The sequence below is a fragment of the Halyomorpha halys genome, unplaced genomic scaffold (genome assembly GCF_000696795.3).
Source record: "Halyomorpha halys isolate HHAL.00 unplaced genomic scaffold, Hhal_1.1 Scaffold2077.1, whole genome shotgun sequence".
Taxonomy (NCBI): Eukaryota; Metazoa; Arthropoda; class Insecta; order Hemiptera; family Pentatomidae; genus Halyomorpha; species Halyomorpha halys.
In genome coordinates, this window is record NW_027110586.1 from 190,920 (window position 1) to 200,950 (window position 10,031).

General features: G+C 27.9%; 2 protein-coding genes across 2 annotated transcripts in view; both read right to left on the minus strand.

Annotated features, from left to right (window-relative positions):
- LOC106691099 (glucose dehydrogenase [FAD, quinone]) overlaps window positions 1–591 on the minus strand; it is a 6,833-nt gene extending 6,242 nt beyond the window's left edge. The window contains exon 1 of the mRNA XM_014436759.3: window positions 277–591. Within this exon, the coding sequence (XP_014292245.1) occupies window positions 277–439 (163 nt within the window). The 5' untranslated portion in view covers window positions 440–591. The remainder of the gene's footprint in view (window positions 1–276) is intronic.
- Window positions 592–2,667: 2,076 nt separating this feature from the next.
- Window positions 2,668–10,031, minus strand: part of LOC106691097 (neuronal acetylcholine receptor subunit alpha-7) — a gene marked incomplete at its 5' end in the record, with an annotated part of 57,300 nt that continues 49,936 nt past the window's right edge. The window contains 2 exon segments of the mRNA XM_014436757.2: window positions 2,668–4,016; window positions 7,001–7,133. Of these exon segments, the coding sequence (XP_014292243.2) occupies window positions 3,799–4,016; window positions 7,001–7,133 (351 nt within the window).

The following is a 10,031-nucleotide window of genomic DNA, read 5'->3' on the forward strand; positions in this document are numbered from 1 at the left end:
ATTCAGACATATTCAAAAGTTTTATAAATTTAATTTAAGGCTATATTTTAATTTATTTACTAATTTCCTGATTTTTTTAAATTTTATTTTGAGATTTATTAAAAAGTTTAATAGTTAAAATAACTTAGTGTTTTAGATTTTTGATATTCTAGTATCAGAATAAATATGCTAGTTATAGAAATTGTAATTATAAAAGTAATATTTTATTGTTTTGATTAACTCATTCAATTTAAAAAAAAATATATATTTTTAATGTCAAAATAAATTATTTCTTACCTGCTGAGCCTGCTCCGACTATTATAAAGTCATATATGATGCCGTCGCAGAAGAGGCAGTCAGCTTGATCCCTGGGATGTACAGAATGATCTAACTGTAGAGGATAGTAGGACACAACAGATGCCAGCAGGAGGAGTACAAACCCTGAGGCAGTCAACTCCATCACTCCCAACCACTATCTGGGGGTAGTGGCCACCATTATTGAACTGTGCTCTTTGAAGAAAACACTTAAACTAATAGAGTTACATCGAGGAAGTGGGCAAGACTGAAATGTGAAAGCCTTCCAATTCCCTCATCTGCTATGGTTGTTACTGGCATTGTATCTGGGGGTAGCTTGTCAAATTATATAAGTTGACATATTTTAATTTGCATTAATAGTTGTATGGTATTATTTTATTGTCAGTTAATTAATTGTTACACTTTATTGTAAGAAAAAAAAAATAAGAAGAAAACTTATACACTTTGGGTTCCGAAAAAGAGATAAATTAAGTTATACTTACTTAATATAGTACTTACTTAATATAGTTTTTAATTTATTAATTATATATATATTAATAATATATAATATATATATTATATATTATATATAAGGCCAGTCTCAACTATAAGTTACAAATATTCCTCAGTATCATTGTTGTATGCAATACTTAAAAAATTATATTATAACTGATAGAAAATTTCAAATGATATTTATGATATATATATTTATGTCCTTTTATAACTTTCAATAGAATTATTATTCCCTTAGCATTGATTAATAATAATAAGGCTGTAAATATAAATTACATTGAAAATATAATATTTTTGTTAGTATGTTTAAATTTCTTTTGGTGTCTTAAGAATCTCTTATAAGTCTGTTTATAAAAGATATTTATGAAATGTACTGATTTTAACTCTGATATGTTGGTATTTTCATATAATTAATAAATACACACAAATACTTTTGATGGTATTTCCAAATACAAGCAGTGTGATACTGTAGACTATCATTCTCTGTAAAATATTATTTCTGTTTTTTATATATTTATTAATATTTTTATGTGAGATCTTTTCTTTCTTATTGTTTCTTGGAATTGAGAGATCTATTCATAGATTGGTGTTATGAAAATTGGCAGATATGTAAATGTATATAGATTATTTAAATGTTAGTGAAAAATGAGAATAGATTCTAACACATACATTTATTTTTGACAACAATATATTCAAATGACACAACATTTACAGAATACATTTTTTTTTTAACTTAAAATACTAGGTAGTGTTTAGTATAGGTTTTCATAAAACTTTAGGTATATTTTTCTTTTCTTTAGTAAAACTAAAAAGTCCTACCTTAATTTCACAAATAGATATTTTTTGATTTATTACATTATATACAAATATTCTTTAAATAAATCATCTTCTCAAAATATTTACAATACGAAAGTTTTTCTTGGCTGGACCACTTTCTCAATTAAACTTATAAAATATAATTATAATTGCTTTACACAGATATATTTAGAGGATATATTTTACTTAAATAATTCATAAATAATTAATTGAATACTTCAATATTACATATTTAATAAGACACATCTATAATTATATACTCTCCATTTCAAATTCCTGCAAATGATATAGTATCGATTTCACGTTTTTAGTTGGTTTTTTTTATGTGGAATATATGTTTTCAAGGAAATGAGGATTTTAGGTTTAGAATGAAAATTACAGTGTTAATTCTATATTAACCTGTAAACCTTGCAATCCCTTGTAAGTTTTTCATAAAATAAATACAGGAAGAGAAAATTAGTTTCTTATTTTTCAGCATTAAAAGACAAACTTATTGATTTATGCCACATACTTTTTCAATTAATTAGAAAAACAACGGTATAAAAAAAAAAAATCATCTCAATTTACCCAAATTCTTGGGTTTTTGAACTATAGGAGAGGGGATAGCAAATACTAAATTGAATAATATATATTTTTTTAAAAATGAAAATAGTGAAAATTATGTGCATAATTATAGCACTGACTAGGTAGAAAGTATAAGTAGTACAATTATTAGTAATTATAACAAAATAAATCAAAAATATTTAAAAAACATTATATGTATGAAGATACATAGTTAATTAAGTTATCTTATTTAAATAAAATATTTATGGAAGTTATATTGAATTTTACTCAAAGTAGAAGGGGGAAATAGTTGTTTCAAGTAAAATATTGTAACTGTTTTTTTTTTTTTTTTGTTTTTTTTTATTTCTTTTTGAAAATATGATTTGTATGAATTCTCTTTCTAATTTAAATTAATTTGTAGTTTATTTTTATTGTTCCATGTTTAAAAACAATTTTATATTAATGGATGAGTAAACCAACAATACCATACTATGAAAAGGAATTAAATAAAAACTATTCTTTACTAATTTTTTTATGTCATTTGACTACTCAATAAAATATATATCACAATCATATAGTAAAAAAAAAATGAATAAACTAACAGCAAAAATAAATTGTCATATACTGATACATTATAATTTTAATATCGAACCACACTTTTAGGCCAAATTGTTTTATAATTTAAAACTTGTTTTTAAATACTAGGAGAGGTCAATGGAAAAATTATTAACATTAGTAAAGCAAGAAAAAAATTCTCTCACTTGTTACTGAGATGATAGATCTGCTAGATTCTTGTACATCATTAAGTAATTAGTAAATACATATTGTTTTAAAAATATGCAATTTTTTTAAAGGTTTCATTTATTAAGTTTTGTAAGGTGGCTAGATTAAATTTTAAAATCTTGTTTTTCATTATTATTTATTAAACAACACTCTTTAAGGTAGTTTTTATAATTTTTATAGTCGCCAATATCAGCTATTTCTATTTGGTTATTTGGCTTGTTTAATTGTAGTTTAATTCTAATTCATAGAATTCTTTGAATACTGGAATAAGAGGATTTACAGTATTACACATTATTTATGTTACCTAGGCTTAGTGCCTGTCTTCATCTAATTCTTATGAAATTACCTTTTTATTCTTAGCTCTATTGCTTTCCAGTGGAACTGTGTTTTATTTTGAAAAGTAACTCTAAAAATAATTTATCTAATTATTAAGCTCAACAATATGGCATGTATTATATTTAAAAAAATAATAAACTGAGTTCAGTCGGCTGTTTTGGTGATAAAAGTTCTACTGATTTTAGACTCCAGGAAGGGATATAATTTGGTCTATTATAATTACAAACTAAATACAGTCAAAGCCAAAATTTTACACTTAAAAAAAAAAGAGAAAATAACTACCACATCCAAGGACAGTATATGATGGTCTTAGCCTACAATGATGAGCACCAAAGGGTGGTTTATATGATGTTGAATTCCTATGCTGTGATATAAACCTATTTTATTTGTACATTTATTCAAGTAGGACATGCCCCATGTTGTCACTGTGTATTACAGGAATTTGTACACATAAAATTTAAAAATAAGTACATGATAACGTATATGACGTTTACACTTAAACAAGTTTTTATTGCATGATATAATTGGAAGTCCTTAAGGCCCATAAGGCGATCCACAGAGAATGACGGTGGTGGTGATGGCCGTTATGACGAGGAAGAGCCACAAGAGGAGACGATCGCAGACGAGGGCTACCTGCTTCCACTCCAGCTCTGTTATCTCCCGCTTCTCCTTCTCCTGGAGGCGAAGCTCGTTCCGTGCGATTGTAGAGTTTACGTGGTGCAGCATCCGTAGCAGGTGGGTCTCGAAGCTCTCTGAGAATTCAAATTATAGTAATTATGGATAATTTATCTTAGATAAAACGTAAGGTAATCATACTGCTATATTAGGAGCCTATTTTAGTTGTTTTGGCCATTGCGTGGCTTGCTCCAGGCAGCGACAATATATTGACCTCATACTAACCCTTAGTTAGAAAAACATGCAGTGCCATTGTAGTAGCAGTGGACTTAGCTCAGGAGTTTGAAGCATAAAATCCAGCCAATAGAATATACATTTGTAAATAATTTTATAAATTAGTTTCCATCACACGTAACACGGAAACGTACTTGTTACTAAATAGATAATTGTTCTAATGAAGTAACGAATTTGGTCTTTCTTTCGGTTTTTCGCTCATAAATTCTAAATAATCGATAATAGTGAAGAATTTATAATAAAACAAATTAAAGAACATTAAATTATACCTTTAATGAATACAATAATGTAATAATTCGGTAAAGGTAAGTAAACCATGGGCCCTGTTTCATAATGAAAGCTAATTATATTAGTTCAAAATACAAGTATAAAAACAACAAGTTAATTACACTAATACTTATTTTTTTTCATGACAGGGAGGACTATTAGTGATATTACAGGAGTTAAAATTACTAAAGTACAAGTCAGTGTAATTGTATTAAGTTAAATCGACAAGACTAATAGTATTAGTTTGTACTTTATTATGAAACAGGGCCCAGGTTGTATTTAACCTTCAGCTGACCATAGAGCACAAGAAACAACCGCAATAAACCTATTGCGTTTATTGCGTAAACAACCGTTTACGACAATGTTGGGAAATTACTAATGAAAGTAAAATGGAATTGTGATTATTTTGGTTCGAATAGTAGAGAGAGAAATACTTTATTTATTGATCTATGCTGCCTATATACATTAGGTTGCTATCTCACACAGCATACTTATCAATCCGTAATCGGACATATATATATTACACATACATGGTATAATGGTATAATTTCGGACCCTTATTGCAATTATAGTGGCTCATTAAGTAATTGAAATTAATAATCAAAATTGTATTTCATTTCCTACTTTCAAAATAGGTAATTATACGTTTACGATTTACAGGCGAAAGAACTAACATTTGTCATCCATTACTTCATCAATCTAAGCTACTTTATGATCCAGTTATCGTTTTAGGGTCGCCAGGAATGTGTTTCCGTATGAAGTTTGAATGCATATGTACCGCAGTTTTTAGATTCACGATTTTCGACATACCACTTATAGGAATTAATAAGTTATGGTACAGATTCAACACATAATTTAATTTATTAGACAATACATTGTACGAGTAAGATGTATCGTTTATTAGGAGTTATAGGCAAAATAAAAATCGAATTCATTACTTTATTAAATTAATTGACTAATTATTATGATTTTTAGAACCGCCAGAAATGAGTTTCCAAGTTAAGAGTGATATCCACCAATTTTAAAATTATTTTCATATTTAAGTTCTATAAGCTGGACTTTACGCATTTGCTCCTATACTAACACCTGTGTTTCTGTATACCTCAAGTCATTATTACCACCATTTCCTCTTAGCACAAACAATAATTATTTAGAAACCAAATTATAAACTAAAACTGTGCTACACTATTGTATTAAAAACTTAAATGTTTACATTGCTTAGAGAAAATGTGACTACGCATAATGAGGTATAGTGTTTGTAATCATGTTATATAATCTGCTAGCCAAAAGTATATTTAATGCTTACTCAAAAGAAAGCGCAAAAGAAAATGTGACGCGCAAATAATAATCACTGTCTAAATGCAAAGAGGAAAACTGTCATAATTAAAAATAATATTTATCTATATATAGTGCAAATTTTGGTTTGAGATAGATTTGTTTAGTAGTTATAAAAAAAACAACATCCAATTGGTGTCAACACTTTTTTTATTATCTTAACACTCCAACGAGTCGGCCATTTCCAAGAATCTATCAATTCGATTTTTTTAAATATGATCAGTTCATTATAAATTAATTTTAAAACATCATGAAAAAATTTTTTTTTTCACACATCACATTCTATATCTGCAACAATCACCACATCACTGAGATGTAATCTTTTTGCTCGATCATTAAAAATTATTTGAGAAAGCAATAATTTCTCCGTATATCGTTTTATAGCCATTTTCTTGACAACTAGGCTTCTAACATAGTTTCAGTAGTTACGTTATTTTAAGTTCAAAAGGTAGCCAAAATCAGATCATATCTGTTTCTGAAATAAAACTTAAAACTTTTTTTTTTTCAGTTATCACTTTTCTTACAAAAGAGTTTGAAAAAATTAATTTTTTTAAGAAATGTGAAAATGTTTTTTGTTTTTTTTGGGACCGATTAAATGGAACAGTTAAAAAACCGCAAGCTTGCGTGAGTGATCAAACAGCTGTAACGAACTTAAAAATTAGTGAGTCGTGCTTATTAAGAGATTCTAATGTCAGTAAAATATTCTTTTGAAATCATTTCACTATGAGAAACGATTTTTGTGCAATAATAGCAAAGGGCTGGCCGCATTTTCGAGCGAAATGGAGAAGACAGCGGAAGACAAAAATGTGGATTTGAATTAACTTAGTAAGTCAGAATATTTTTATAGTTATTTATAGCCTGAATCAGAGAGATCACTGTATTCTACTTTATGGGCGAGTTTTATGTCACTCTTCCATCGGGTGTTAGCTAGATAGTGTTTCTAAACGCACGAATCATGTCTTAGAATAGAAGTACTGTGATCTGTCATGATACTGTCATCTGTTTGTAAATCTGCAATCTCAAGGACGATTACATCCAATTTTTTCGTCGTGTAATGATTGCTCTGTTGTCTGCAGACTGAATGTCATGATTTCTAGGAGTTTCTATTGCAATTTCACACATTATTTGCATAAAGAATCATAAAATTGCATTATAGTGATACAACATAATCCATACTGTCTGAACTAAGACTAAATTAAAATAATAAACTAAAGAGGTTCCTTACCAACATTAGCGTTGGCGTTGTTGGCCGAAGAGATGAAACAGGGTGATCCTTGTGAGGCTACCGTCGTTATGCAATTACAAATCTCTGCAGACATCCATTTGCTGGATCTAGAGCAATCTCCTCTTTGCCGCCCCTAAGAGCAAAATTTTATTATTAATTAAAATTATCTGTTCACCTTTTCTATTTTATTCTAACAATCGACTATATTCGAATTGCAACAAGAAAACATGTATTTGAAAAATAATAAAAAATAATTGGGGTAAATTAAACACAATTCTAAAATTTTATATGATCGCTTGAGCTGTAGTACTTCCAAAATTTGAAAAAAAAAAAAAAAATGAATCCGAAATCTTTATTCCACAAGCTTTCTTTCATAAATGCGCTTTTTTTTTTGTTAAAAACTGTGAATAAATCCAATTTTATCCTAATTTGATTTCATGGTTTTAATAAACTATTTGAAATTGGTGATCACGAAACAAGGGGGTCTGTGGTGTCTAGTTTTTGATTTAAATAGATAGACAATAGATTTCTAATAGTAGGTTGGTTACCACAAGGACCCGATAGAAATAAATAATACAATATATATTACAGATACACAAATAAAAACTGTTTCTTGAACCCCAATCCGCCTTAGAAACGCCGTTCACCAGAAACATTTCATAATTCTACGTTAAAATTTAGGTTTGCGGTTCAAAAGGCAATAAATTCCTCTAATAAAGAGACTGCACAATATTTCACCAAATGTATAAATGTTTTAAAACAACAACGTTTTGGATATGAAGTAATCATCAAGCATATTAAAAAATGAACTCAGTATAATTAAAAAACACAATTCATAAATCTGTACAGCTTTATGCCTGAAAAAGTTATTTATTTAAAGAAAAACAGACATTTTAAAAAAATATTTCTACCTTAATAATCTATAAAGATTGGGAATAAATTGAAACTGTGGCTTTGAACACCAAATGGGTCTATGAAGGAGTTTTCGATTTTCGGAAAAAACAAAAATTATAATACTTTTTGGCATTTATTATAACAATACATATTGAAAAAATAGATACAATTTTATTTTTGTTACTTGTTTGTCATATAATTGCTTTGTATTATTGTTTAATAATTAAAGGAAAAAATCATAATATAGCATAATCCGCACCCTAGTTTGTACCTTCAATTGAATTTTGCGAAAATATATATTTTAGTTCAAAAACACAAAATAATTTTCAAATATTCATTTAACAAAAATTAGATTAATAATTAATATCAACTTGATTATTTTATATACAATATTTTTTAAGTTATACTATTGTTAACGATAAAAATTGTCCAAAAAAAAATTATCCAGCGAAAAGAATTCAAATTCTTCTAATTAACATTCGCCTAATTTTTATCGTTTTAAAAGAAAATTGAGAACTAAAATTTTACATTTATTCTAATTCTAAATCGTTCATACGTTTTTATTTAATTTCAGTTTGTACGCAAATTGTTGTTTGAAGAAATATTGTAGTTATATTTGACTTTTCACTCTTTGGCTCTTAAGCTATTATGCTTGTTCGATATGACCGACAATTTTAATTAGCCTTTTACTTATATGTTTAAGCTCAGTTTTATGTTTTTAATTTCAACTCCTAAATATGATATATCTCTTGGGTTGACGCTTTTAGTTCAAAATTTAATACTGTTTTGATATTTCGGAGTGATGATCACAAATCTAATTTGACTAAGAGAGCTGTTGATGTATACATGTCACAGAGCTTTTGATCAGATACAGCTTTCTCAATTTAATGAAGCTGAATACAGATAGGACTCGGTCCAGTGCGTTGTATTTAGCCTAATACAATCAATAGGTGGACAATTCAATCATGGTATTCAGTAGTTAGCCTTCTATCATAAATCCACCAACCAAAAAATGGCGTTGTTGAAATTAACAAAGATGACCACTGTAAAAAAAAAATAGGAATTATATTGGACTGAATTTTAAAATTCTATTTTATATTAAATACTTCCCTGAAAAAATACTTTTCCACAGTTAAAGTAAATTGGATCATTCGGAATTTGTATCTCTCAATAACTCACAAATCAAGGACGTTTGAAAGCTAAGAAAAACAGTTTTGGGAAGATGCTTATTTCCAATACCTCTGATACCCATATGGTCAGTCAAGAAATTGATGACCAGGAACGAAAATCGTCTGAAGGTTGCGTTGCCATTCACGAAGAAGATGAAGAAGAGGATGATTGGTACAAGGAATACCGACCGAAATAGAAGACCTTTCTAGCGGGGGCTTCATTAAAAGACAAAGTAAAATAAATTAAATTGGCATATTGTAAGAAGAATGTGTCATTGTAGAATATAACAATGTTTCTTGTTGGTATATTTCAGTTTTTTATCTGTAATATTAATTTTCTGTTTCTATATTGTTCCTATATTTTTTAAAGTCTAAGAGAAAAGAAATTCCTAAAATATTTAAAGATTGGCTTCAAGGTACCTTAATTATTGTTCCAAGAAACGTTTTTTTTTTTTTTATCAATTTGGATCCGGCGTAAAAATCACTGGGTAGCTTTGGGATCTTATTATCACGATCCAAGCCACAGCTTTTATAAATTCTTTCTTTGTGAAGGTTGCCGTCGATTTTTTATCAATATGAACTGAATGCTTTATACATACCTATTGCTTTATTTCCAGCGTGAATATAATTTTAACTGCTCCTCCTAATATATATCGATAGCACACAAGGAAAACCTCTTTAATCCAATAGGACATACGATTAATTACGAGATTTTGATTGCATATTCTCCATATGCCCTTTGACTCAACGATAATTATGTGCACTAAATATATTCTTATGCATGGTCTTCTGCTAAAATCCCTTTTTATTTTTACTTTCAAAACCTCTTTATTTTCATTTAAATGCAAAATACAATAATATATAATACATAGGTATATATATATATATATATATATTGTCCCGGGTTTAAATGTCAAGGGGCAAATCTGAGTTTATAACAATATTCAATTTTAAGATTTCTTTTAATT